Genomic DNA, 27,176 nt, shown 5'->3' with positions numbered 1-27,176 from the left:
AAAAAAATCGCAATTAGATTATTTCAAAAATCGTTCAGCCCTAGTGAAGACTGCTTCCACTTTACCAAATGCATGTTTGCATTTAAGGTGGGAATCAAAAAGTAACTGACAAAACAGTTAGCAATTCATGACCTGTCATAATGGTAATGCTAACATTCTGGTATAACGGTACGTTATGCAAATCATACAATCATAGTATCTGATTAATCCAAGAAAATAAATGTATTTATTACTGCAATTGAGTGCCATTATTTTGCAGTTTTCATCTTCTTTTACCTTGCTGTCTGTTACTGTGAATACAATTAGCAGGGACATCTTTTATTTCTTGCAACAAAACATCGGTACATGGTACCAGCAGTAAGATAAATGTATGTCATGAATTGCATTGCATTGCTGCATTTACAGGTTTGCATAAAAGGTGCCATTGTGCAGCATCAGTACTTCTACATCTGATTTGTATTGTCTTCCTTTGCTAATAACCGGTCCCATTTCCTTAGTAAGACTCTTGAGGCAGTTTAAATCTTTAAATTGATACTTTCATATTCTTTTACCCTTTCACCTAGGTAATTAACCTAAATATTTATCCCACCACAGGTATTCTATTTGATGATATCGATGCCTGTGAGATGCGTAAGCACTGACCTTCCCCCTGGAAACACAGAAACCACATTGAGCTCTACACAAGGCAGCCAAAGTATGCACAACCCAGAGAGGAATAGTGGAACAGACTTGGCCCAGAGAGAAGTACGTTAGTGCTGCTAGAGGGACCTGAAAGTGATCCTACATATCAAGGCTCCCATTTATGACGCCACACTTTCCTCCTGACTCTTTCCAGTGATCCCACTCCAGAGGGCCATCTCCATAAGCGCTGCTTAAAGAAGTTGAGTAGAGCTTAACGTGATTAGATGGAGATGATTAAACATGCCACTCAAACGCTGTTATTTATCTGGCTGAAGCCAAAGAGAGAGACACATGCAGACAGTTATGTTGGTTTAAATACATTTAAGGGGGTGGTACTCATTAGAGCTTATGATGCTCCATCTTCACTTGTCCTGTTAAATCTAATATTTCATCCCTGTTTGGGTCTCTCCATGACATTTTCAAAGTGATTTTTTGAAATGGCTTCAACAACAAACAAAACCTTTTAGTCTGCTTGGGTGCTTTTTTTTATTTTGGTCTGTTTCATATTCAGGTCATGACGAAGGAGAGGATGACAAAACACTACTTTGTCTGATGAGCAGTGGTGTATCACTGAGGTTGAGGAGGGAGGAGGCAGGAGGCCCTGCAGGAGCTGCTGAGTCATCATGCTGGCAAAGAGGGAGAGACGAGGGGTGGAATCTGTGTCTGAGCTGGCAGGCTGGCACAGTTACCATGGCACAAATAGCCCGGGCACCGAGGAGAACTGCAGCAAAACTGCAGGGCGCGCAAGGGAAGGAGCGAGTGGAGGAGATTGGGGCAATGCGGAGCCTGCTATGTACGTGTCCCTGTTCCCGTCCCCAGACCCAGACTCAGACAGCCAGCGAGTCAGCACGCCGTCAGGGACACACAGATGGTTCGCTCCTAGGTGCATGTGGGTGTTAATACAGACCTGAGGGCGAAAAGTCCTCCTCTCTGCAGCAGCCCACATTCATATTCACACTACAGCTCAGCAAATCAACACATTTAGCCCAGTCTGAAAAACAGAATCTGCCTACAGTCAAACACAACACCAGGGATGACTAAAACAAAGCTAATGGAATAAACACACTTTGATTTAGTGGGTTATGAGCAGAGCCGGCCCCTGCAAGACCACACTTCTAATCATCAGTCTCAAAAACCCCAAGTGAACTCGCACTTAGTCTTTCAAATCCCTGCATGTTTGGTTTTTAGCTGCATCACTGTACACAGAGCAATACCAGAGCAACAGCACAGATGGGTGTAAACTTTAAAAGCCACAAATTGTTCAGTCATTGTTCATGAGGTTTTTGATCTGAAGCCATATTATCCGCAGAGGTCTCCTCTCCTCCAAAACAAACCAACCCAGTGACTAATAGCGGTAACACACCGACCGAGGCAGTTTCATGGTAAAAATCAGTGTTGTCTGCTGCTCCTCTGCAGGGTGTGGGGACTGAGAGCTGAGCTGTTTAACCGAACTGTTTAACAGAAATCTCTCAATGGGTTAATTTATCAAGTTGAAAACAACAGTTGCATGACTTCAAATTGTTAGGTCCAGTTGAGAGCTTATGGTCTCCAAAAGTCTGGAAAATATGAATATTTGAGGCAAAAAAAAAAAAAACAAAACATGATGGCTGGTATAGGAGGACAGACTTACACAAGTGATACTCAACAGGTGGCTCTTTTGTGATTATTTGTGGCTCTTTTATTTATTGATTTGAAATATTACTACTTAGAAAACCTTAGAAAAGGGAAACTTTGACCTCAGAAATTAGTCACATTAATCAGTTTGTTTCCCAAACTTATACAGAAGGCTTTAATTGTCAAACTTAATTGTCGCATGTATTCCTTTTGGTGCCACATTAATCCCATTTTTGCCCGTTTTGTCACTTTCACCTAATTAGGCGTCCTTTGCCATTATATACCACCTTTTTTTCCCAATTTTTTGCCCATTTTTGCCATTTCTTTTTGATACTTTTTCCCCATTTTCGCCACTTTTATCCCATTTGACCCATTTTCACCATTTCTTCACTATTTTTGCCCATTAAAGCTACCTTTTGTAATTTAATACCACTTGTTTCCAATTTTTTGCCCATTTATGCCACTCTTGACTGCTTTTCTCCCATTTTTGTCATTTTTCTCTTGTCTTCTGCCACCTTTTTGCTGCTTTTGGACCATTTTTGCTTCTTTTCACCATTTTTTCATCGTATTTCATCAATTTCAGTTACCTTTTATCATTGAATACCACTTGTTTCCTCTTTTTTGTCCTATTTTGCCACTCTTAACTGCTTTTTGCCCATTTAAGTCACTTTTCTCTCTTTTTTTTTTACCATTCTTTCAACCACTTTTATCCCATTTTGGCTCCTTTTCACCATTTTTTTCACAATTTTTGCCCATATAAGCTACCTTTTGTGATTATATACCACTTGTTTCCTCTTTTTTTGCCCTATTTTACCACTCTTGACTGCTTTTTGCCCATTTTAGTAATTTTTCTCTCATTTTTTACCCCTTTTGACTATTTATGCCACCTTTAACTTATTTTTATTGCTACTTCAAGTCGTTTAGCCACTTTTCACCACTTAGACTGTGGCTCTTGCAAAGGTATTTTTCAACAATTTGGCTCTTTGGTTGAGCAGGGTTGAGTAACACTGGCATATACAATACAAGGCTGTACACCGACAGTCCAAACATCTGTTCAGGATTAAAGGAATACTTCTATTTCAGGAGAGACAACCTTACATCTGCATCGCAAAAGTCAGTGTCAGAATGTTTCAGCAAAGAGCCCTTTGGATTCCATATACTATCTTATATACCTGAGGAAATGCATGCATTCAACTTGAAAAATCTGTCATCTTCAAAACACCTGGAGGCAAACCACTGACATCTCTGCACACTGTGGGATAACCGTGATCTTGCGGGTTCATTGCATGCCACACGCTGCAGGAGAAATCTAATAAAATCCTGCCCCACATCTGTGTCAGGACGTACGATTTTAACTTTGAAGTGTGTTGTGAATCTTTGATGAAATGTAGGTCCGGAGGAAAAAGACTTTAATATCACAAGTTTGGAACAGGCAGCATTAAAAGCTCTTTATAGGTCGATGTGGTGATCAAAGTTTTTAGGGTATTGCCCTGTCACAGGTTGTCTTTGGATGAACCAACTGGGCAGGTAGACGAGGGTCACATTTCCTGAATATTTGCTTCTTATTCAGCAGATATCTAAAGAGATGTTATGCTTGTTATATAAGAAATCTTTTCTTGAAACAATTAGCACATTATTTTGTAAAGGAAACGCTAACATTGCCATGAAATCACCAACGCTTTAGTGAATACCTCACACATTTTTTTGTGGTCCAGCTTGGCTTGAAAGTAGCAGTAGGTGTGCTGGCAGGTTCCAACTCATCAAAACATTGTTTAATGGAAACCAAATTTGCCAAAGCAATTCACACTTAAGATACAGACTTCTTTAGGGCGATGCATTCTGATTTTATATAAAAGGATATCCTATGAAGATACAGTTTCATGTGTGATGCAGCATTTAAATATTTTATGCTGTGACCTTGTCAGATGTAACCATGAAACATGGATCTTTCCTTGATACCCTGAATCTTATACCGAAGCCCTATTTATACGATGCAATGACAGGGATTTATATCCAATTTGGGCCTTTGGATACCAGGATGTTACTCTTAATTCTTTGTATGGACGTGCCCCAGTGTGTATTGAAAATGGTTTGTTATCAAGTAGCTCAGATTGCATACAGAGGTGGTCTAGGATGCTTTCATCTAGACTGAATTGGTTTGAAATCTGGTACTAATAGGTACCAGTTAACCTTGCAAAGCAGATGGATACGCCCATTTCTGTGTTTCTCACTGGCGAATCCATCTTGAAAAGCTCCCATCTGAAAGTGACAGGACCAATCAGCGTCGAGGGGCAGTACTTTCGGGTGCGGCGGAGTAAGCAAGCAGCGACAAGAGGCCGGTGCAATTATGGTAGAAGAGATTAGCGTGGACGCTGCTAAAGCGCAAGTTTTATCGGAACTTCACAACATTTCTTTGTTAAAGAAGAACAAAGAACAGCAGTGAGTTGTTTTCCTTTCAAAAATGTGTGTGCTGACGTCTACAGTCGCCTGGCTCGTGTTGTGCAGTTCTCTATGGAGTTTACTCCTCGGTCGTGGCTATGTCACATGTTTTGTTGCTTTGATTGGCCTGTAAAGATGTGACAGAACATTCATCCAATCACCCTCCAAGTTTATTGTCAAAGGCTCTGCCCTTTCCCAAACACAGTCTATGGAAGGTTTTCCAGATGGATGAGTAAAACAAATCCATCTGGCGTGTAAAATAGCATCGTTTTAGTAGTGATTTAATCTAATTTGCGATTAATTGCCCAGCCCTAATCCAGTATGGTAGGTATCAGTTGGTACTGCTACCATGTTGGTACCGGGTTTTAATACTCATCCCTAGACAAGATAACCTGACATGCCAGATGGATTTGTTTCACCCATCCACGCTAATGTCTTCCCCAATATCTGCACCCATCTCTTGTTGCTGCTTGCTTACATCACAACTTCACCGCACCTGAAAGTACTGCCCCTCGTTGCTGATTGGTCCTATCCCTTTCTAACCAGGCCCAAATTGTTCAGACGGGAGCTTTGCAAGATGGACTTGCCAGTGAGAAACACGGAAACAGGCGTTTCCATCTGCTTTGTAAGGTTATAGAAAAGACACATCTCTTAGGGCTCTAAAGTATCTCACAAACACAACCAAACGCCCCTTGTCATTTATGATTGATTCTCACCCCTACATTTGCTGTTGCAGGTAAAAATCTTTGCAGGTTTTAGTTCCTTGGATACAGTATAATCCAGGGTGTACCCACACCGTGTGTTCAGCGCGGATCAAATGGAATCAGAGACAATAGTCACCTTGTCTTCCTGGTGTAGTCCCACCCTTCCTTTCACCGCTGCACCAAAAACACCAATCTGACACACGTAGCAATCACAACCTCCTTCGTTTCCTGGTGAACTTCCACGACAATGTCGGTTAGGACAAGACAAAGAAGCACAGAACTGTGAGAAACAAGTTAATCACAACACGGCCAGCATGGACAAACCAAAAAAAATTCATTTCAACACAGAAGGTAGAAGATGCTTTTGTATTCTTGAAGCTTTTTTCCCATGGCTTTTAGGTTGTTTGAAGTCTTGTGGGATACAACTTAAAAAGGTTTAACAGTTCTGTGAAGACACTGTTAACAAGTCTTCTACGTAACGGTCACCATAGCAATTAGACATCCATTTTCTCACAGCCATCAAAACATCTGAAACAGCCAGTTCAAACACAGTCTTAATGTCGGTCGTGTTTGCTGACAGAGGAATGCACAAACACTCTCCGCTCCAAAGGACGTCTCACAAAGTTCACTGCACCAAAGCAATACTTTTCTGAAAGGACACCTTGATTTGTATCACACTACACCTTTTAAAACACATTTTTCTTCTCTTAAAGGAGGCAAACAGACAAAAGAGATGTTCCACCAGCTGCTCAGAGCTCAGTGAGAATTTAGTTTTCACTCTGAGGCTTGACCTGAGGTTAAAAGAGTCAGACGGCCAATATGATACTAACCCATGCTGTGTGACCCACAAACGTCAACCAAACCATTCACTACTGTGATGATAATCAGTCAGCAAACAGCTCGCTACAAAACAATGAATCTGTCTGCAGCACTACACACAAGGCCGTTACATCCTGCTGCCAATGCAGACTTTACAGCCGGGAGTTTTCTGACCTTCTGGTGAGGAGTCACTCCTAAAGAAAAGGCCAGCGTGCTACATTTAAAGCCCCTGTGGGGAGTTTCAGCGTAAGGTGAAGACTGAAATTCATACACACGAATCTCATATAATCTATGAAAGTAAATGCAACCATTAACAGGAGGACTGTTTATTTCTTCTGTGTTATTTGATATTTTTCTGTCAAACCTGTTGTGGGGTAAGTGTCTGAAAAGAAGAGCTTCATTGTGAGATACATGTGAAGCATTTAAAGTGAGGAAGGGCTGGAATTTTTTCCAGGAAACGTTACGTTCATATGTAGAGACAGATCCACAGGGCTCAACAAACGAGACATAGCCTCAAAGTGCCAGGAGTTTTAAAATACAATGTATCAATGTATAGAATAGGTATTAAAGATAAAAATCAGTGGGAATAAAAGGCACTGCAAACAAATATGTATGGAGGATCTTGTTCACTGCAAGCAAAACAGCCAAAGAACTGAGGCACCCACGGTGGAGGACTGCTAGCCATATGCACCATGGAAAAGTTGACCTTTTATCTTGGACTGGAGCCTGACAAATCTAGAACCATGTGGAAAAACTGGACAGAGTTTAAATTGTCATTTAGACCTGATTTAAACATTAAAGACAAAAAAACAAGATGTACCTCTTGTAGATCCCCTTGGTTTCACCGCTACAGTGTTAACAAGAACACAGAGCTGCAACCATGGCCGCCTATAAGGGGTTGCTTACTGAGGCCTTGTGAAACTGTGGGTCCATGGAGGTCAGAAATATCATGGTCAATGGTAAAATTAAGCTATGGTAACCATTTTTTGACCTGAATAATAAGCACTGTTATCAAAACAAATGCTTGTCTTATCTATCTATGCTGTAGTACATGGCTTTCTTCAAAATGTAAACCCCATTTCTTAAAAACATAATCAAAATGGGTTAAAAGTGGCAAAAGGGGCAATAAAAGTAGTGAAATGGGCAGAAAAGGTGGTGAACTAGCATTGAAAAGTGGCAAAAAAGGGGTTAAAAGAGGAAAAGTGGGCTAAAAAGGTGGTGAAATGGGATTAAAAAGTAGCAAAATGGTGAACAGAGGCACTAGGAGGCAGAAAGTGACAAAAACGATGGTTTCAAGTGGCAAAAGCAGGCAAAAGAGAGGTTAAAGTATCGATTTCCTTAATTTTAGGAGATCGGCGATCGGCCAATCCTTGCAAATAAGATCGGTGGATAAGATCGGTTTCACATGCCTCTACCCAGTAAAATGTGAAAAATGAAAGACTAAAGGAACTGATATAATTTAGTAGTTTGGACATAAATGCTTTAAACTTTTCATTTATATTTGAAAGAACTACCTCATGTGCAGTTAAAACAACAAGTTTGTATTGTTTCACAGGTATTGTTCAATGTTATTCAATAAAATAAGATTGGAACATTGAAGGTGTATGCTGTCAGTTATAAAAAAAAATTGGTATCGGCCAAAATCGGAATCAGCAGGTCAGGCTTTTTAAAGATCAGTGATTGGTGATCGGCCAGAAAATTGCAATTGGTGCACCCCTACTTTACAACTGGGAAAATGTGATTCGCAGTAGGGCTGAACAATTTGGGAAAATAATCTAATAGCAATTGTTTTAACCCAACAGTGCAAGTGCAATTTGATGTGCAATTATTTCTTAAGTTCCTTACAAGCAATAAATCATTCTATTTTATAACCAACATAATATTAGATAAAACTAGAGCTGAAAATTTTGAAAAATATCTATTTGTGATGAACTTGACTCATGCTGCAAATTGGATAGAACCCTAACCTTAACCCTGTTAAAGGGAGTTATATCTTCTCTGTCGTTCTCATATTTCATAAGAAAAACATTAAAAAAGAAGGGTTTTGTAAACTATTACATGAAAAACGTTGCCTGCGGATGATTGCATGATCAGTCATGCATAACATCTCTGCTGCTGCTGCTGCAAAAAAAAAAAATTAAACTGCTATTTTGACACAAATTTTAGTTTAAAGAAATACTGCACATTCTGCGATTTAAAAATTGCAGCAGATTATATTGCAATTTAATCTAATTTTCTATTAATTGCCCAGCCGTCATTTATAGCGGGAAAAATGGGCATGAAAATATTTAAAACCAGTTAAGATTGGCATAAAAAGTGGTGTAGCGGGACAAATAGTGGCAACAATATGTTAACTGTGGCAACAATATGCAGGAAGTGGCAAACATTGGTTGAAAAGTGGCACCAAGATTAGCACCAGTGCAACCGATCTAACACATACATTGATATGATCAATAAATCCCAACTGGAGAGAGCCCGTTCTCTGGGTCTGTCAGAGGCCCAGACAACTCATGGGCAGGCCTGACTGGAACTAGTTCTTATACAAACTACTTAGAGATGATAGAGAGTACTATATCGGCTTAATAAAAAGAACATGTAAAAACTTGACAGCAATGAGAATTTGGGGTATTGAATATTGAAATGCATTTTAAAAAATCAGGTATTTATTTACAGAGAAAATGAAATGTGATGCATTTAAAATGCTGTCCTTTTCCCTATGGTATGCATTCAAAAAGTTTGGAAAATGTAGATAAACTCAATTACTATAAGGAAAAGTATCTACAGAACTTAAGTAGTTAGCAGACTCATGCATGAAGCAAAAATACCCAAAATGCATTCGTTTCAGATCTCTAAATGTAATTATTATCATTTAATTATACTCTGAGTTATCTTATGCTCTCTGGCTGAAAATTAAGGGAAATTTTACAAGTTGCTTTTATCAGTTCAATTAGAAAATTAACTTCAGACTGAATTTATACTGAAAACTTTTGGCTGTTTCAGCCTCGACTTAATGTAGATAACACTAAACTGTGATTTGTGTTCCAATATCATTGCATGTAAAAGAAGACATAGCTAAAATAGTTGCATAGTGTTATGTAATGCTGATTTTAGCCATGTTGCCCCGCCTGACCTGCAAGTTAAAAAAGAAACACACAAGCATAGATGGCTCCATTTTGGCTCAATGAGTAGGCGTAGACTCCTGTGAATCAATCAGTTCTACTGTTTAAGAAGTTGAAGTACGACCAAAATAGCCCAACTACTCTATTTATGACCCAATGACCCCTGAGATCAAACATAAATTATTTGCAATTCGTAGACGGAGTGCCCCCGCCGAATAAGAGCCCGCTCTTAAGACTGGGAATGAGATCAGAGAGAAGAGGGAGCAAGAAAAACAAAGCCATAACTTTCCCCACTAACAGCTGAGCGATAAGACAAGAGCATTGAGGCGAGTGAAGGGCTCATAAAATGTGTATTGCAGACTGTCTCCGGTGCAGTCTGGGGTTAGCGTAGAACGAGAGCGAGAGAGAGGGTTCTGCAGATCTATGTGTGTGAGCATCTGTGCAGACAGTGTCTCCCTTCTCTCTGTCTCCACTGGTCCCATGTCTAAAGAGAGAAGAAGAGAATCAATACGTCTGTGCAGAGCCACCAGAAGACGACAACGACAAAAATCTAGCACATGCACAGGCGCTCCTTTTATCTCAGTGTCTCCCCCCCTCTCTAACTTCCCGTGTCATGCTGAGACTGCAGTGCCCGCGAGTCCCAGACAGCTCCTCTCATCATGATATGTTTGGGCTACATAAGGCTGATGATTATTAAAAGGCTCAAGGATTTTTTTGACTAAAAATAACACTGCAGACAGAGAGCCCCTTCTCTTAAAAAAAAAAAAAAAAGCTGGACACAAGCACAGAGCAGAAGTGAAATTCAACCCACATGCTGTATTCCTCTGCAGCCTCATCTCATGCCAGGTTTGTTGTTAGTCAAACTTTCTGGTGTAAGTCAGCATATACACACATAGCAGCACATGCACCCACACAGAAAGCACGCAGAGATCTGGACAAGATAGCACAGATAAGTCACCTCTCTGAGATAGCCTCAGCCTTGCCCTCTTTCTCTCTGTCAGTCACCCCTTTTCACCTGCATTCCCACACAGGCAGACGTGCGGTTTTCACCCCCCCCAATTCGTTTCTCCCCACCCACATAAGAGCAATGAGCCTTAGACTCTTCTTGCTCAGACTTGAAGCAGTCTATCTTGGTCTCATAACTGCGCTTCTCTTCTTAATGACAGACTGTGTAACCTGATTCCACACCATCCCTCCCCCAGCCCTAAAACACTCTCTCAGGGTTTTTTGGGAGCTTGCATATTGTTCCAACCCAAACTGCCAGCTGCTTTTGACGGCCAAATTACTGTGCATGGAGAACTGATTGCTATCAGAGCCCCCCCCTACCCCGCACAAACCCCCACCCTTCCTCACACTCGCTTCATTCTTTCTGAAATGCTAAGACCTCCATTGGCAAATTATACACTTAACGTCCACCGAAAAAGAACCACTACAGCAGTGTGAGCTAATGTCTGCAGCCAATGGATTCAGGAGAGGAGAAAACTTGAATGAGGCCTGCGTGGGAGAGGCAAAACTTTCAGATTAGGATCAAAGGGTCTTATTTCCAAAAGTTTGTTCAAAGCAGAGCTGCAGCATCTCGTGATTATTTTCAGCTTCAGTTAATCTGATGGAAAGTTTCTTTTCTGATTAAGCAGCAAGTCTGCAAAATGAAAAAGTTTTTAAAAAATGGCTATGACCATTTCCCAAGAGCTGAAGTAATTTCTCTGTAGATTTCCAAAAGACAAAAAGGACAGTCTAAAGCAGTGTTACTCAACCCCGCTCAACCAAAGACCCAGACTGTTGAAAAAGACCTTTGCAAGAGCCACAATTAAAGTGGTCTAATGGTTTGAAGTAGCCATAAAATAAGGTAAAGGTGGCAGAAATGGTCCAGAAAAAGCAAAGATGTGGCAAAGTATGAGATAAAAGTGACTGAAATGGGCAAAAAAGCAGTCTAGAGCAGCAAAATAGGGCAAAAAAGTGAGAAAAAAAAGTGGTATTTAATGGCAAAATGTAGCTCAAATGGTCAAAAAATGGGGAAAAGGGGCAAAAATTGGATAAAAGTGGCTAAAAAAGTTGCAAAAATGGGCAAAAAAGAGGAAACAAGTGGTATACAATAGAAAAGGGTCATTTAAATGGGTGGAAAGTGGTGAAAAAATGGTGAAAGAGGCAAAATGGGAAAAAAAGTGGCAAAACAGTGGCAAAAATGGGCAAAAAAATTGGAAACAGGTGGTATTTAATGGCAAAATGTAGCTTAAATGAGCAATAAATGATGAAAAGGGCCAAAAATGGGATAAAAGTGGCTAAAAGGAGTTGCAAAAATGGGCAAAAAGAGTAAACAAGTGGTATTTAATGGAGAAGACAGTTTAAATGGGCAAAAAGTGGCCCAAAAAAGTGAAAATTTGCAAAAATTGGGAAAGAAGTAGGGGGAGAGAAATGGTATTTAATAGCAAAGTTAGCTTAATTGGGTGAAAAGTGGCAAAAATTGTGAAAAAGGCAAAAGTTTGATAAAAGGGAAAATAAATTTGACAATTATGCCTCCTGTAATAAGTCTGGAAATCAAACTGATTAACGTGATTAGTTTCTGAGGTCAAAGTTTCCCTTTTCTAAGGTTTTCTGGGGAATAATATTTCAAATTAAGACATGAAGAGCCACAAATAACCACAAAACAGCCACACGTTGAGTATCACTGCTCTAAAGGATATATTAACATTTTAAATTGGAAGTACCTCAGTCTGACTTACAGTTCCTTAGCTATTCTTGAAACAGAGTGAAACTGATGCCTCTTTATGACCTACAAAAGCAAACAAAACCACCAACAACAAGACAGGTCATTTCTGAACAGTAATTTTAAATGTCTGTTACTGCTATTGAGGAGTTCTAGTCAATCATACAACCATACATTTCATAGCTCAGTCATACATTTCGACTTTTAAAGGAAGCAGGATGTGATTTATTATAAGAGACTCTCCTTAGACAAATACAGAATCTAACCTGCAAAGAAATTAAAGGTGCCATTTTGTCCACAAAGGGCATCAAAATCAATGTTAACCAAAAGCTCCCAACAGGAACTTAAAGAATAGTAAACACACGTTCTTTCATCAACAGAAAATTGTGACTTTCTCGATAGATTGTTTATTTTTAGGTTTTCACCTGAGAGAGTTAATTTTTCACCATAACTAAATCAAGCATAGCTTTGTAAAGGACTGTAAGTGTATTGGATGCCATCTTTTTAAGCTAATGGCAATTTTTAATGAGCAAAATGCAATGTTTGTCAAACTTCTAATCATATTTAACGTACCCAGAAAAAAAGCTCAACCAACAAAGGAAACAATGGCCACATAAGGCAAGAATCTACGGCCGTTTGGGCAGTGATGGATGGACTTCAGTTAAGAGACAGAAGGTCTGAGTGTCAGTATAGTGGAGCTAGCATGGAGAGGAGTGTCTCTGGGACACTAAGGCTCACTGTCCTGCCATCCTGAGTAGGGATGTGCGCTAAAACAGTTTAATTCCTTTATTGAATTAGCCAAAACAGGATTTACGAGTCAGTTAAACAAACTACCCATCATTTTTATAAACACAAGCTTGAAATCCCCGTCTATAATGCTCTTTTAAACTGTAACAAACCTCCTGTCACTAGAGGCCTCTGTAGCTCCAGTTAGTGGCCGTTGCCTTCATGCCTGGCACTTCACAGATGTAAACACGAGAAGCTCAGCGGTGGCTTAGCGGTCAGCATGTGGTAGGAACAGCGCGGTATCACAGTTTTTACAGTGGTAAATAGACATAAAGTGGTACATTGGCTGTCGAGGGTTGAACTCAGGTGTAACTTCCACCCGAAGTGAAAATGGGCCACATATCAAAGCACAATATTAATCTGCAAGGAGGAACGAAGGCTGGAGGAGCTAGCTTGTAATATTAGCCTTGCTGTAGAGAGTTTATCAGGCTAACATCATACCTGCTGACATTATGACCCTGTTAGGAATTAAACTGTTTTCTAGGGATTTTCTCCTCTTTAGACTAGTTGGTTAAACAAAATTTAAATGAGCATTTAGCCGAATACAGAAATAGATACTCAGGACATCCTTAATCCTGAGATGTCCTGGGACTAATTGGACACAACACACCAGAGAAGAGGGGCCCACCAGTCCTACATGGTTGAGCTGTGGCAGCCAAGGGCAGAATTGGGGTTAGGGATTTCTTCACTGAGTACTTATCCTTTCAGTGGTGCATGAGTTCATTTGGTTTGTCTTAAATTACAAGGCTATTGCCGTGAGACTTAAAGAATTCACCAGCTGTGGATGAGTGGGTAGAGACAGCCAAAAGGCTGTGGGTTTGATCCCAAGCTCCTGCAATGATTGTCCTTGGGCAAGACACTTAACTGAATTTGCTCCCTCTGCTTCATCAGTGGCGTGTAAATGTGTATGGATGTAAATTAGGGATGCACAATGTTGGATTTTTGCAGATACCCGATATTTACAGATTCATTCTAGCTGATACTGATATCAATACCGATATTCAAATATATATTACATAACTAAAAATTCAGCCCCTCGAACACAATTTAAGGTTTGAGGATGAAAAACAGAAACCTTTTCCTTCTTAAAACACACTTTAAAGTTTAAAGAATGAGGATTAATGAATATAAAGATCTCACCTTAGATACTAGGTCTGTTGGTCCAGCCTAAAACTCCACTCATTTATCAGTATACATGGCCAAATTTTACAGTTCATTTATGTGGATATTCAAGGCCAAAATATTAGATGTACAGTGCTTAACAAATTTATTAGACCACCTGTCACATTTGTCTCAAAGACCATCCAGCATCATGAAGTGCTTTAATGTGGACTCTTTCATTTTCAGTGAGCTCTCCACGTTTTACCATTTTGAACAGGAATGAGGAATTTCAAACTGAATTCACCCAAATTTGAGCCGGCTCACTAGGCTTCTCTGAGAAGTCAGAAATGAATCAAGCATAACATTCAAGCACTAAAACTCATTTTTCTGTTCAGGAATGCAAGTAAATAACTTTAATTTGACATATCAATGAAGAAATAATACGTTTTTTTTGTAAATCAGTAAATTTGAAAATTCATGAATAACAATAATTATATTTTAGCATTAAAAATATAAGTTGGGTTAAAGAGCTTCTACATATTGGTGTATTAACCATTGCAGAAACATAAAAAATGATTTTGGTAATTACAGATGCTGTTAATTTAGGGCAGTTGTGGCATAAACCTTACTTTGGGTGGTGGTCTAATAAATTTGTTAAGCACTGTAAATATTGGCAGAAATTTTCAAATCTGCCAATATCAGGTTGATAATATTGTGCATCCCTAATGTAACTGAATGGGATTAGCTAATACTGATGGCCAATTCTCCACAGCAACCTCTGCTATCAGTGTGTGAATGTGGAGTAAATGGGCTCTGTGCCTCGAAAAGCACTAGACAAGCTTAACCAAGCTTTACCAATAATACAAATGTACTGACTAACCCTGAGGTATCTATAAGTTAAGAGAATCACTTTATTCTCTTACTACTCACTATCAACAACAACATAATTACCACCAAGCATTATAACCAGATATAAAAAAAAAATCAATGCTGATATTTTAATACACTGATCTAAACAGATTTCTCTGAATCCATGTTACTTATGACTACTCCCAGTGGTTCTTATAACACAAATATTATGGAGAAAATCCAATGTTGTGCATCCCTGACTGTATGTACTGTGATTCCGGCTACTCTTGCATCATGATTCTTGAAACTCCATGTGGGGATGATGATAAAACTAGGATTCATTGTGCAACCCTACCATCTATCATACTGTATCATAATATATTTTGTCAGATTTTGAGACACACTTTACTTCTCACCCTAGCATTTGGGACTCCACTCTTAGTTCAGATAACTTAAAAGCTGGCTGAGTTACCAAGAAAGGCCATTACACAAAGACAGCGGCATTTAAAGCAAACAATAACATTGTTGTAGAGATAAGGCGATTGAAGAAAGTTCTGACAATGGTGCTTGAGAACAGGATCCCTCGAGGTCCCCTGCTGTTGAGCCAGATCTCAGCCCAGACTGCCTGACGTCCCGTTATCTGACCACTATCAGCCAGACTCCATGACACAAGACCCCGGAGAACAGCAGGCGCCCACCAAGAGGTCCGGCATCAGTGACTGGTCAGCTATGGGGTTACATTCTCCAGATCAACACTAACCTCAACTCAAGACGCTTCAACTTGTGGGGTCATTAATGTTTAAATATATTTCAAGAGGTCAGTTCATATTGATTAAACAGTCTTCCATGCTAGACAGCAGCCTCAGCGGTCAGACTGTTATGTACATACATTAAAGTGTGGTCAACTGAATGCACTGCAATTAAGAAGAGCTTGACTTGAGGGAAACAAATGCACAAGCAAGCACTCCCCAGACATTCAGGCTATGAGAGAAGAAATCCTGATTAGTATGTGGGAATGTAATTTAGTTAGAGGAAGGATCCAGGCAGAGAGTTGATTCTGAGGAGCAACACTTGAGTGTGAGACATCCCCATTCACACTTCCTTTAATCTGCACAATCATCTCTGAATGTCTCCAGCTAGAGTTGACACCTTTGTAATGAAGTTTGCACCTTCTCTTGAGCAGGTTTACTGGCTTTGTACCTCACTTTCCTGCATTGTCAAACACATCTACCGTTGTCTGTGTGGTCTTGTTGGTCATAAGGAGGCAAAATCAGTCAATCAGGCGCCTTCCATTTTTTAAATGAACTATATTTGGGGTGTTTTAGTGTTCAGATGCAGTCAATAGGTTCAAAATTGCAGCCACTGTAAACAATGCTGGGTGTCCGTCTGTGTTTTTGGCTCTCCCCCCCCTCCTGTGCTGTGATTGTGATGTTAAAAGAGCTCAGCGGGGGATGATGAGACACACGATCAAGCAGGAACGACCCTCCCAAAGACTGTTAGCATGACAAAAACTCCTAACAAAGTCACAACCAGTCGCGACGTTGTGAGCCTGATGTGATTGTGCAACGTGAAAAGTCGCCATAGTGGACCGAAGACGTTTAATTTGGACGTTTTGTCCCTGAACTCATCACCGTTTATCACCTCAAACCATCTCTACGCTATGACGCGGTCCCTCAGAAACGTTTCACCGAGTGGGGTTAATGGTACTTTACTTTTGTTTAACCACTGTTAGCTGTAGTTTTTTGGCTGAAGAGGCTTCAGAATGTGATAAAAACACGCCAAGATATTTGGAAGAAAACAGGGAGGGAGACAGGATTCCTTGGGAGAAGCACGTCACGAAACATTTTCTTACGAGTCAGCTAACTTCTCAACGTCCACCAAAATGTCCACACTTACGTTACAACGCAGACAGGAATATAAAAGTTCGGTTGAAATAAGATTATTTACGATAACACTTACCTTGCGGGTAATTTTTCAAAGTGCTGTATGATGGCTCGGTGTCTGGCGCAGGTCGAACTATTCTGCCATCTCCCGAGAATTCACCGACAATACCCGATTTGTTTTCCAAAGTCTGTAAAGCGGAGCCTACATGACGCCAACATTATCGTCCGTCATCCGCTCGTTGGAGAAAAAAAGTGACGAATTCACTCGATGTTAGCAGTCAAGGAGGAGAAAAAATAAAAATACATTTTGTAATGTCCCTCTTCCCACATTTGCACTGCCTGGGCTTCACAACTCGCACTCCACGAAGGAAAAAAAGCTAGGATTGGAGGAGGAAGTTACCTTGCAACAACTCACTGTAATTAAACAGCGCCAAGTTTCACGAGCGTTTCTGGGAAGTTCCGGTTGGACATTTCAAAATAAAGCAACGAGTGTTCCCTTGATCTGAACAGTTTTGGTTATTCATCGAGGTTAAACAATGTCAGATTATTTTGAAGAAACCCAAAATAATACATTGTAAATGTTACTCAAAAGGGTACTGATCGAAAAATCCACAACTTTATAAATTGCTGGGTAAGTAGTGAGTTAGTTTTCACTGACCCAAACATAATTTACTCAAAATTCTGATTTTTTTATTAGAACGCCCACCTTGGTAGACTTAATATGTATTAAGGCTGCATGAATCAGTCTGTTGTAGTAATCTAATGAAATATTTGTACAGTATACTATGTGAAAATAAAAGATTTATACTTTGCAAGTTTTACAAGTTTCAAGCTTACACATTTTGGCATTGCTACCTTTACAAAAGTACTGGATCACTGAAAAATAAGTCTATGATTTCAACTAAAAGTAGGCTACATGTTTCCCCCATCTGGGAAAATACAATATATTTATATAAATACTATTTTTTTATTAGGAAATATGCAATATTTCAGCACAAAACTGAATTACAAAGTTTCCAAAACAATCTCTTGGGCAATTTGGTCCATTGTCTGTTAGGTGATGTAAAATTGCCCTGCCCTGAGCTGTCGATAAATACAGAGAAATACTAAATATTTTACAAGTAGACACATTTTGTTGTTAAGATGAAAATGTCCATCCTTGTATCAAAAATGTAGTCATCAGTGTACAATAAACAGTAACAATGTTCATATATCATACTGAACACACAGGTATAAAGTACCTTAAAGAACAGAGCTTTTACTAAATGCCTAATAGATTGTGGACTTATTAACAGCTTGCATGTTGTTCTTTCTTCTTTTGTAAACATACTTAAAATTCAAGTATATGTAAAAGATTCAAAACATAAAAAAATATCAAGAAAATATTATAAAATGCATACTTTGAAAACTTTCCTTGCAGTGTACTGTTTTACGCTGAAGTACAGGCAGGCATTTCCTGTTACAGATTTCTTGCCTTCATTCAACTTGACGTGCGCAGTAATTAAAGGACCACTGCTCTTTCCTTTGCTCTGCGCATGTTCCCTACTCAGCATTCTGGGAGAGAGTGGTCCACGCTCTTGGACATTTATCAGTCAGTTAAAATAATGTACATGTTTTGACATGGACATGCACGCTTAACAGAGAGAAATTCTCCTGAATTATTATTCCTGAGAGTCAGTTTTTTTTAATATAATAAAAGAGGTCTGTTCATGTTCCCTACTACTTATTCTAGTGAAAAAAATCTTTCCATAAAATTATTTCTAGCCTGTTTCATTAATAGAGTGAAACCCTGGAACAGTCAGTCTCAGTGAAAAACACTGTTTGAGATAGGCCGGACTAAAAGTAATTACAGAGACAAGCAGTGATTCTACACTGAAATTATTCTGATAATACTACTGAATATCTCCCCAAAGGGCTGTATTTGCATAAAAAGGGACATCTAATTACACAGCAATAACTCTTTGCATGGACCTACGGGCTATATGCTTCAAAAGCCTGTTTAAAAGTCCTTTTGATTCACAAATGGCTAATTGTGGATAATGAACCGCCTACATCCAAGGCTGCTACAAGAACATAAAAACTTTATGGGCTTTTTTCTCTAACACACATGGATGTTATGAAGACCGTGTTGCTCACGCGGCGTTGCCCTTTCAAAGATACACATTTTATATAGCTGAAGTTTGATTTTTAAATTGAAATAAAGAAAATATATTCCTACAATATCAAAGTTCCTACATAGAGTAACACTGCAAAGATTCACTAAAGATTTTGATGGGAACTATTTTGAATGTAGTAAGTCAAAGCTAACTAGTTACTTTAGCTAGGCCCGCGGGACATAGAGCCTACATTGTGTATTTGCAGCGCTCAAATAGATTTATTTCGTTCACGTTTAGTGAGCTAATTTTTTCATTATTTTCAACGGCCGTTCAACAGCTAACTTATCAAAATAAGCTACGGTATTAAACACCATATCGAAAAGCGAACTAACGTACCAGAAAACCCACTAATTAACTCACTGACCAAATAACTAGCTAACCGTTACTGTATCCCTCCGCCCCCACTCATCACTGCAAGCAGCTGCACTCCGGGTGCAGTTTAAAAACCATTTCCATGGCAACCCTTCACAGTATCCAAACAGAGTCATTGCTTCAGGCGCAGCAGTTTGTTCTTCCAGGCTACTTCAAAAATGAACTCAGTGTAAGTCAGCATTCAGAACTTTTGTAAGAGAATGTTTTGCTGTCGTACTCTTAGAACCTGTATATTCTCTTAAGACATATTTGTGGCGTCAGTTATAGTTATGCTCAATTTACGGCATCCAACGGGTAGGTTAAAGTAGTGCTAGCTGACTCGCTAACGATACGTCAGGGAAATAACTTATAACTAACTTTAAAGTGTTGACATTGTACGGGGATTTGTTTCCATTTCTACTAGAAAACCCACAAGTGCCATGAGTAACGATCTGCAAACGACACAGTCTGGCAAGTACAACAACTAATATTTTACTGTAAGAGACTTTCAGCTGGACCCTGGTGGGAAGATGCTATATAATTGAAGATGCTGGTTATAATTGGCGTGGATTAGCCTATGTGACAGTGAAGCTCAGATTAAGTTATGAATACAAATCTTACATTTGTTTTGACCTTCTCCACTGTATTTGTCTCTGTCATAACATTACATGTGTGAAACAGGTCAGCATGGCACAAATGGCCACATCTCCCAGATCCCTGGACTGTCCCCAAGCATCAGCAGCCTGCATGAGGAGAGGGCTCGGGGGCGGAGGGTTGGGGTCTTGGACAGTGATTCTGACTATATCAAGCTTGCAAAACAAGGAGGGCACAAGGGTAAATCCATTCTGTCACCTTGTTTCAACATATGTCTTTCTGACTTACTAATGTGCTTTGCACCCATTTATTCACTTTCTTTTATCCTTCTTCAACAGGACTTTTGTGGCATGAGGACACAGTTGCTGCTACACCTAAATCATACAAACCATCTGACTGGTTCTCTGCAGCAGGAGGCATCGATGACCCAAGGTGCAAGACATTTGTCTCTAACCATCAGGCATTCTGACTTGTAGAACTACTACCACTACTACTTGCTGCCAATATTATACCACTACCCGCATCTGATACTGCAGGTTTGGGTAATAAGAATCTGTTACAGTAAGGGTGTCAAAGTCAAGGCCCAGGGGCCAAATGCGGCCCACGGTGCAGTTTTACCCGGCCCGCAAGATCTTTTTTATATTTTAATTAGAAGTGGCTTACCTGAATAAGATCTGCAGATTTCCTCCAGTATAGAAATGTAAATTTAACCTTGAAGATTAAAAAAAACCCTGTTAAGTCATAAAAATCTGAAAAAGTAGAGAGTAGAAATAGTCAGGAATGATGGAAAGACATTCATTTGTGTTTTCATTTCATATTTTCATTTTGCATCTCAAGATTATGAACCAAACTTAGGATTTCAACTTTTTATTTCATATTATGACCTTTTAAATTCATCATTTTGACCTTGTCTCTCATATTGTGACCTTATAGGTTCACAATTTTTCATTTCAAGTCATACTGTGACCTTTTAAACTCCTAAATTTGACTTTTTATCCCATATTTTTACCTTTTTAAACTCTTGATTTTGTATTTATCTCATATCTTGAACGTCAAACTCATGATTTTAAGTCTCTATCTCATAAATTTGCCTTTTAAAATCTTATTTTGACTTTTAATTTTGTATTTTGACCTTTAGGACTTATATGTTGATTTTTTATCTCAGATTTTGAGCCTTTAACTCATTTATTTATTTATTTAGCATTTATTTGACATGGATACACAGTAAAATTGATGCTGTGGTATTTAATCATTTTGACTTTTTAAAGAAATCTTCAAATCCTTTATTATCACTGTTTAATTTTCCCTATAATTCATTACCTGTGAAAACACGGTTGACAGATTTTGGTCTAAAATTGACCCTGTTAGGCCCTCAGGTTAAACCTAAATTCAGATTCCGGTCCCTGCTGTGATTAAGTTTGACACCCCTGTGTTACAGCATTGCTTTTAAAGCAATTTCAGCACGCTTTTTTAAGTGTTTTTGAATAGAAGAAAAACAGCAACTGAAATAATTACCACCCATTTTTACTGTTTATCCTTCATTTTATAATCCAGCCATCATTAAGCAAAGGATACTTTTCATATCCCTATATTGTTTTTCTCCAACAGTCTAATTAACAGTGCAGAGAAGAAAAACCCTGCAGCTTTTCAACCGCTAGAGCCCCCTTTTGGGACTGACAATATGTCAGCCTGGGAGAGGGATGATAACAGCAGCAGTGGCAAAGAGAAGGTAAATACAGAAACGCCTGAGTCATTGTAGAAAGTAATTTAGCCACACAAGCCTTCAAATTAACATTTTTTCAATCGTTTGTGTTGCTGAAGTCTGTTTTGACCCTGTGCAAACAGAGAGTGTTTGAAATGCATTTCATTTAGATCATGGGCTAAATAAGAGCATGCTGCCAAGTTTAGGCTAGTGATGAAAAAGGGCATTTTTTGCTATATAATACTAACAAAAAAACCATCACAAACTGTTATATCTTCCTCCTCTGCAGAACAACAATGCACAAAACAGTGAGATGGAGGAATTGCAGGCATCCAGTCAATTCCATGAGACCAGCAAGTTTAGGAGGATGTGAGTACACACGGCCACAAGATGGTGCTGTTGCTCATTTTTATTTTATTCACTATGAGTGACTAGTGTAGCAGATTGTCACACTGCAATTCCCAAAAACACACTCTATATTTAGTCTTACTAAATTATCTTATTATGTCAAAGCATATCAGTAATCTCAAATGCTCTACAGCAGTGGTTCTCAACCTTGGGGTTGGGACCCTCTTGGGGGTTGCAAGACACTGAGAGGGGGTCCCCTTCAAGGTTCAAGGTAGCTTTATTGTCAATTCTGCAATATGTGTGACACATACAGAGGACTGAAATTGCGTTTCTCAAGGGCCCATGGTGTTACAGTAAGCATTTAGTGTAAAAATATATAAAAATATAAATATTAAACTGAATGTAAAAAAATATCAAAAGAAGAAACATTAGTGTAAAACAAGAGAGAGACATTTTTGCAGAAAGTACAAAAGTGTAGCACAAGTCAAAAATCAACAATACCAATAATAATACCAAGAATAATAATACCCGGATTCCCTAAAAAAAAGAATATTGTAACCAATTTTCATCAATTTTTCCTCCAATTTTAACACTTTTTTGCCATTTAACACCTATTTTTGTCAATTTTAAACCCTTTCCACCATTGTTTTCTGCCTGTTTTAGCCACTCCTAAACCTGTTCTTGCCACTTAAAGGGATACTTCAACATTTTGGCAAATTCGCCCATTGCCATAATTCCTATAGTCTTAGTAATAGGTTCCTTTCCTTTAGTTGTCGGTGCAAGCTGTTTCTAGATCTGGGGGGACCGATATACCAGCTATGTAAGCAGACGGTATTTTTTGCTTTCCCTCATCAAACTCATCAAATACACAATCCAACAACTCCAAAACGCTCTCGTGGACAAGTTGTGACCTGCACATTCATGCTTCACGTGATTTTTCTGTATCCATCTCCTGACTTAACTTTCCAATTACCCTTTCACTGAGTTGCTAGACGTGTTCTTTTATCTTCATGGTGTAATGGCAACCAGGAACACTAAGATGGCTTTCACACTAGGGGCCCGGTCCCGGATCCGAGTGCACTTGAGCTCAAAGTACGGTTTGTTTTGGTAGTGTGAATGCAAACGAACCACGCCCGGGCACCGGGCCCGGGCCCACATGGGGAGGTGGTCTCGGGCACGATTCAAGTGGACTCTGGCACAGTTCGGATGAGATGTGAATGCAACCGCGCTTGGATACGGGACAGAGCGTCGTATTAGCTTTATGACATCATCGTAAAAGCTAAACTTCTTTAAACATCGCGGCAGTTTGTTCACATTTTTCCTCAGTAAAGAGCGGAAATCATCAGAATCCAGTCAATAAATGGTCTGCTGTGACTCACCTTACAGATGAACTCAGGTTGGAGTCAGTGAGAGGAGATGCTAAGGCAGTAAAAAGTCTCCTGTCACCTCAAAAACTGCTATATCTTTGCAGCGCGAGCCCATTTAATTCTCTGAGCTGCACGTAGATGTGCAGATACGAAAAGCAACGTTGCTGGCATCTTAAAAGTGATTTTAAATATCCATGGATGCAGGATGGACTTTTTGCCGGGTCAAAATAAAAACAATCTTCTTCTTCTTTCTCCTCCTTTGCGGGGTTGTAAACCAGCTACGTGCATACTGCCACCTGCTGTTTCAGACCGAGTAAATACGCAAGTGCGCCTGGGCACGGTTCAATATTGCTAGTTTGAAAGCAAGCCTGGGGGGGAAGGGGAGGGGGAGAAATCGTGCCATGGCGCTGTTTGAATCAGCTGGGCCTAGTGTGAAAGTACCCTAATTAACCGGTGACTGGACCTTCCAGACCCAAGTTTCTTTATACTACAATCAATTGAGATACATTCTCTGTACTCAGGTGATCCCCATTTCACAAATTGTGAGACTACTAGCACCAGTTGGCAGGAACTTGGTTGAATTTGGTCTATCACTTGAAAAGGGTTTAATATCTATGCAGTCACTCGACATTATCTTGGAGAAATCTGTTTTGTCTTTGGCCTTTAAGGGTTTTTTTTTTTGTTAAAAAAGCATAGCCATATTGACCATGATTGATCTATACATCAATAAAAGGATAACATATCCAAGGAGGTAAATACTTTTTACAGACTGTACTGGCCCCACTTTAAATCATTGGTGGCAAAGCCAAATGTGCCAGTTAAAATAAAACTCAGGCAAGGAGTGTTCAACTGGTTATGAAACAGACTGAAATCAACCTTAATTCCTCTCTATGACCCATAAAAGCAAATCAGACTATCAGCAAGTACGTTTAAAATGGATCGATTTTTAGCAGAGAGAGAGAGACACACACACACACACACACACAGGAGGAGACATAAAAAATGATGTATGACCATGACTAATGAAAGTTTAATTTTTCCTAGTTTAGTTCTGATGGTGCTCCATGGCCACAGCGTGTAATTTTCCAAAAACTGCTAACTAATGACAGCATGAGGCTTTGTAAACCCTGGTGTCGTATTGAGACTAAGCACCCAAGTTTGGAAGATAAAGGAATTGCAGTCACAGAAAAAAAGGTACTGAAACATTTAACACTGTGAAAACAAATCCAACCTGTGTGTGTTTTTGGCATTGACAGTGAACAAAAGCAAGTACCAGTCAAGTCTGAAGGTGGTGGATTATCTGCAGTCTTCCACTGCAACCAAACAAATACTGAACAGAAGCAGATTCAACATTCCCATGAAAATAGAGATGAGCAGTTATTAGTTTTATTGCCAATAAAACGTAATTGCCTCAGAGACAGATTTTAAAAATTGCATACAAAAATATCAAAATCCAAAAAAACGTTCAAAGATGTCTGAAAATAGAGTTTTAAAATATTTTTTTTCTTTTATGAAACTGTTATTTTAAGGTGGAAGCAAAATACATGATGTTCTCTCACGCAGTGTTAATTTTGGCAGCTATTTTTTATTTTTAATTTTAGTTTTAGTCTTTAAATGAAATGCATTTAAGTTTTAGTCCCATTTTAGTCTTTTCACCCTTTTTAGTTTTAGTCTAGTTTTAGTCGATGAAAACTTAAAACAGTTTAGACTAGTTTAAGTCCATAAAAAGTCCTCACATTTCATTCTGAACTTTTTGTCCAAGCATTTATTCTCTTGCCTAAATTTAGTACCAAGTCATGGTAGTGTGTTCTCTGCTCTCTGCTACATCTGGGGTCCCTGCTTTCTACAGCTGAGAGACAGAATAGATACAGATGCATTGCATTTTGACAGATTTACGCACAGTGGAGAAATATCATGGATTTTGAAAGTCGGACAAAAACTAGATTACATTTTGGTCTAGTTTCAATCATTTTGGCAAAAACTAAACTTCGTTTTTGTCAGATTTAGTCATCACAGATCTATCTTTGTTAGTCTTAGTCTAGTTTTTGTCATGGACAAAAGGCTGTTGACAAACATTTTTGGTCATAGTTTTAGTCGACAAAATTAACACTGCTCTCACGCTTTAATAAATTCAAAAATAGCATTTGAAGCTTACATGATATGTCTGCTATGAGTTAGAGTGGACAAATTTACTGCCTTAAATCTTCTTGTTTCGCTCTTTTCCTTCCACTTCCACACAGGATAGCACTGATGAATTCTAAACTGAAAGACTGTTAAGTTAGAAGATATCTGTGTTATTTGTTTGACCCAGATTACATAAGACACATAATGTTACACTCCAGTCCAGTATGAAGAGATGGGGAACTTCCTTTATCCATTACAATTAAGCATGACTTAAAAGGGGATCTCTTACTGGTCAGTATGAACAATAGAAACACAGCAAAACAAGCAAAACCTATATCATTGTACATATTTGCACCAGACTCTGCATCTAGACAAATCTGGACTTTAACCTGTTTGTTTTGGCTCACTGCCAGTGTCTCTTGTACCTTTTCTGAAATGTCAAAGACCCGTCAAAACCCAAAGTGACCTCACGTACATACATACATACCTCCCTGCAGAGAAGACTGTAAACATCAGGTGATGCAGCACGGCAACAAAGTATGCAGTGGATTTACTGCCAAATTAAATTCTGACTTTAAATAAAAGAATAAATGATTGTGGTCATTGCAGCTTAATGATCATCTATTCTGATTTTAAATATACTAGAGAGGCTTTAAATCTCCTGGAACAAGCTCATAATGTTTTATTTTTATGTTTTTATATAAATAAAAATATTTTTTAGCCTTATTTTCATTAAGATTTAAACAGCTCACTGTGAGATTTTTTCATGTTAATTTTTCAGAGTTTGTCATTTGGAGTGAGGTAAAGAGACACCTGACTGTCTGTGTATGTAAACAGCAGTTGTTGACTCTGTGCAGTTTGTATAACCTTTGTAAAGAGAACCCACAGTCCATCAGCAATGTTGCAAGCCGCTAAAGTCACCATAGCTTCCCCGGTTGATTGAAGACACCCTCTATAACCATGACAAAAAGTTACATAATTTTCATAACACCACTGGGATTTATTTCCATTAGAAAAATTCTGTCCTCACCGCATTTTGATTTTAAATCTGTTGTGTTCTTACAGAGTTTTTGACAAGAAACCAGCTCCTGTCGACATGTCTAAATTGTTGAGCTTTGGCTACCTCGAAGATGACAAACCAAAAACTGCCAACAGTGATTTGTCAAGTGAGTAGCATAATGTGTAAGTGGCAATCTTTCTTCAGGTCACAGTGAACATCAAATGGAGCCAAGCTGTTGTAGTGATTTTACAGATTTCAATAATGGCATATCACAAAACGATTTATAAAAATGTTAGTGTTAAGCTTTAAAACTGCAGTTATTTAGAATTAATTAGACCTTCTTCGCAGTGTGATGCAGAACAAATCAGTGAATGTTACTGACTCTGTCATCAGATTAGAAGATGGCCAGTGGTTGGAGAAGGATGTCCAAAAAGAAAAAGCTGCCATCCTGACCTCAAACACCGGTTTTCTTACCCTATGCTGAGCCTCATGTTGTTTTTGCTGAGTTTTTCTTTTTCTGGTATGCCAGCTGTTTTGATTAACTGAGTTTAAAATGATTGTGATATCTTATTAACTACACTTTTGAGGTAAAGAAGGCACTATCTTCTCTTGTTAAAGTTTTTGCAGTGTGTATAAATCTTTAAAATCAGCTTTAAGTTATACAAATTTAATAATTTAATGAAAACAAATTATTCTAATATTTGTATTTTTTTTACCTGTCTTGAAATAAAAATGGATTTGTTTTTATGCAGACTGTAATGGTTTTTTGTATGTGTGATATGAGAGACAATAATTATGACGTGACGGGGAGATGGTGGCCAGTGATCAGAGCTAA

General features: G+C 38.9%; 2 protein-coding genes across 2 annotated transcripts in view; one reads left to right on the top strand and one right to left on the bottom strand.

Annotated features, from left to right (window-relative positions):
- The window catches only part of LOC121522674 (activin receptor type-1-like), a 45,135-nt gene extending 28,021 nt beyond the window's left edge, over positions 1 to 17,114 (bottom strand). The window contains exon 1 of the mRNA XM_041807257.1: positions 16,776 to 17,114. The gene's annotated coding sequence lies outside the window, so the exon portion shown is untranslated. The remainder of the gene's footprint in view (positions 1 to 16,775) is intronic.
- On the top strand, positions 1,305 to 26,932 carry LOC121522239 (uncharacterized protein C7orf57 homolog). The gene is made up of 7 exons (XM_041806391.1): positions 1,305 to 1,564; positions 15,425 to 15,531; positions 19,888 to 20,040; positions 20,139 to 20,232; positions 21,409 to 21,529; positions 21,792 to 21,871; positions 26,407 to 26,932. The coding sequence occupies exons 1-7, from the start codon at positions 1,305 to 1,307 to the stop codon at positions 26,513 to 26,515; spliced, it is 924 nt and encodes a 307-aa protein (XP_041662325.1). The 3' UTR covers positions 26,516 to 26,932.
- The last annotated feature ends 244 nt before the right edge of the window (positions 26,933 to 27,176 follow it).

This window comes from Cheilinus undulatus, linkage group 15 (assembly GCF_018320785.1).
Source record: "Cheilinus undulatus linkage group 15, ASM1832078v1, whole genome shotgun sequence".
Lineage (NCBI taxonomy): Eukaryota > Metazoa > Chordata > Actinopteri > Labriformes > Labridae > Cheilinus > Cheilinus undulatus.
Note: the sequence above shows the minus strand (reverse complement) of the source record. Positions and strands in the feature narration are given on the sequence as shown.

Excerpts from the sequence above, each read along its gene's own strand:
- LOC121522239 (XM_041806391.1), top strand. The coding sequence starts at position 1,305 with ATGCTGGCAAAGAGGGAGAGACGAGGGGTGGAATCTGTGTCTGAGCTG. Across the intron at positions 20,041-20,138 it reads AAAACAAGGAGGGCACAAGG|GACTTTTGTGGCATGAGGAC; the intron begins GTAAATCCATTC and ends CTTCTTCAACAG. Across the intron at positions 21,872-26,406 it reads ACCAGCAAGTTTAGGAGGAT|AGTTTTTGACAAGAAACCAG; the intron begins GTGAGTACACAC and ends GTGTTCTTACAG.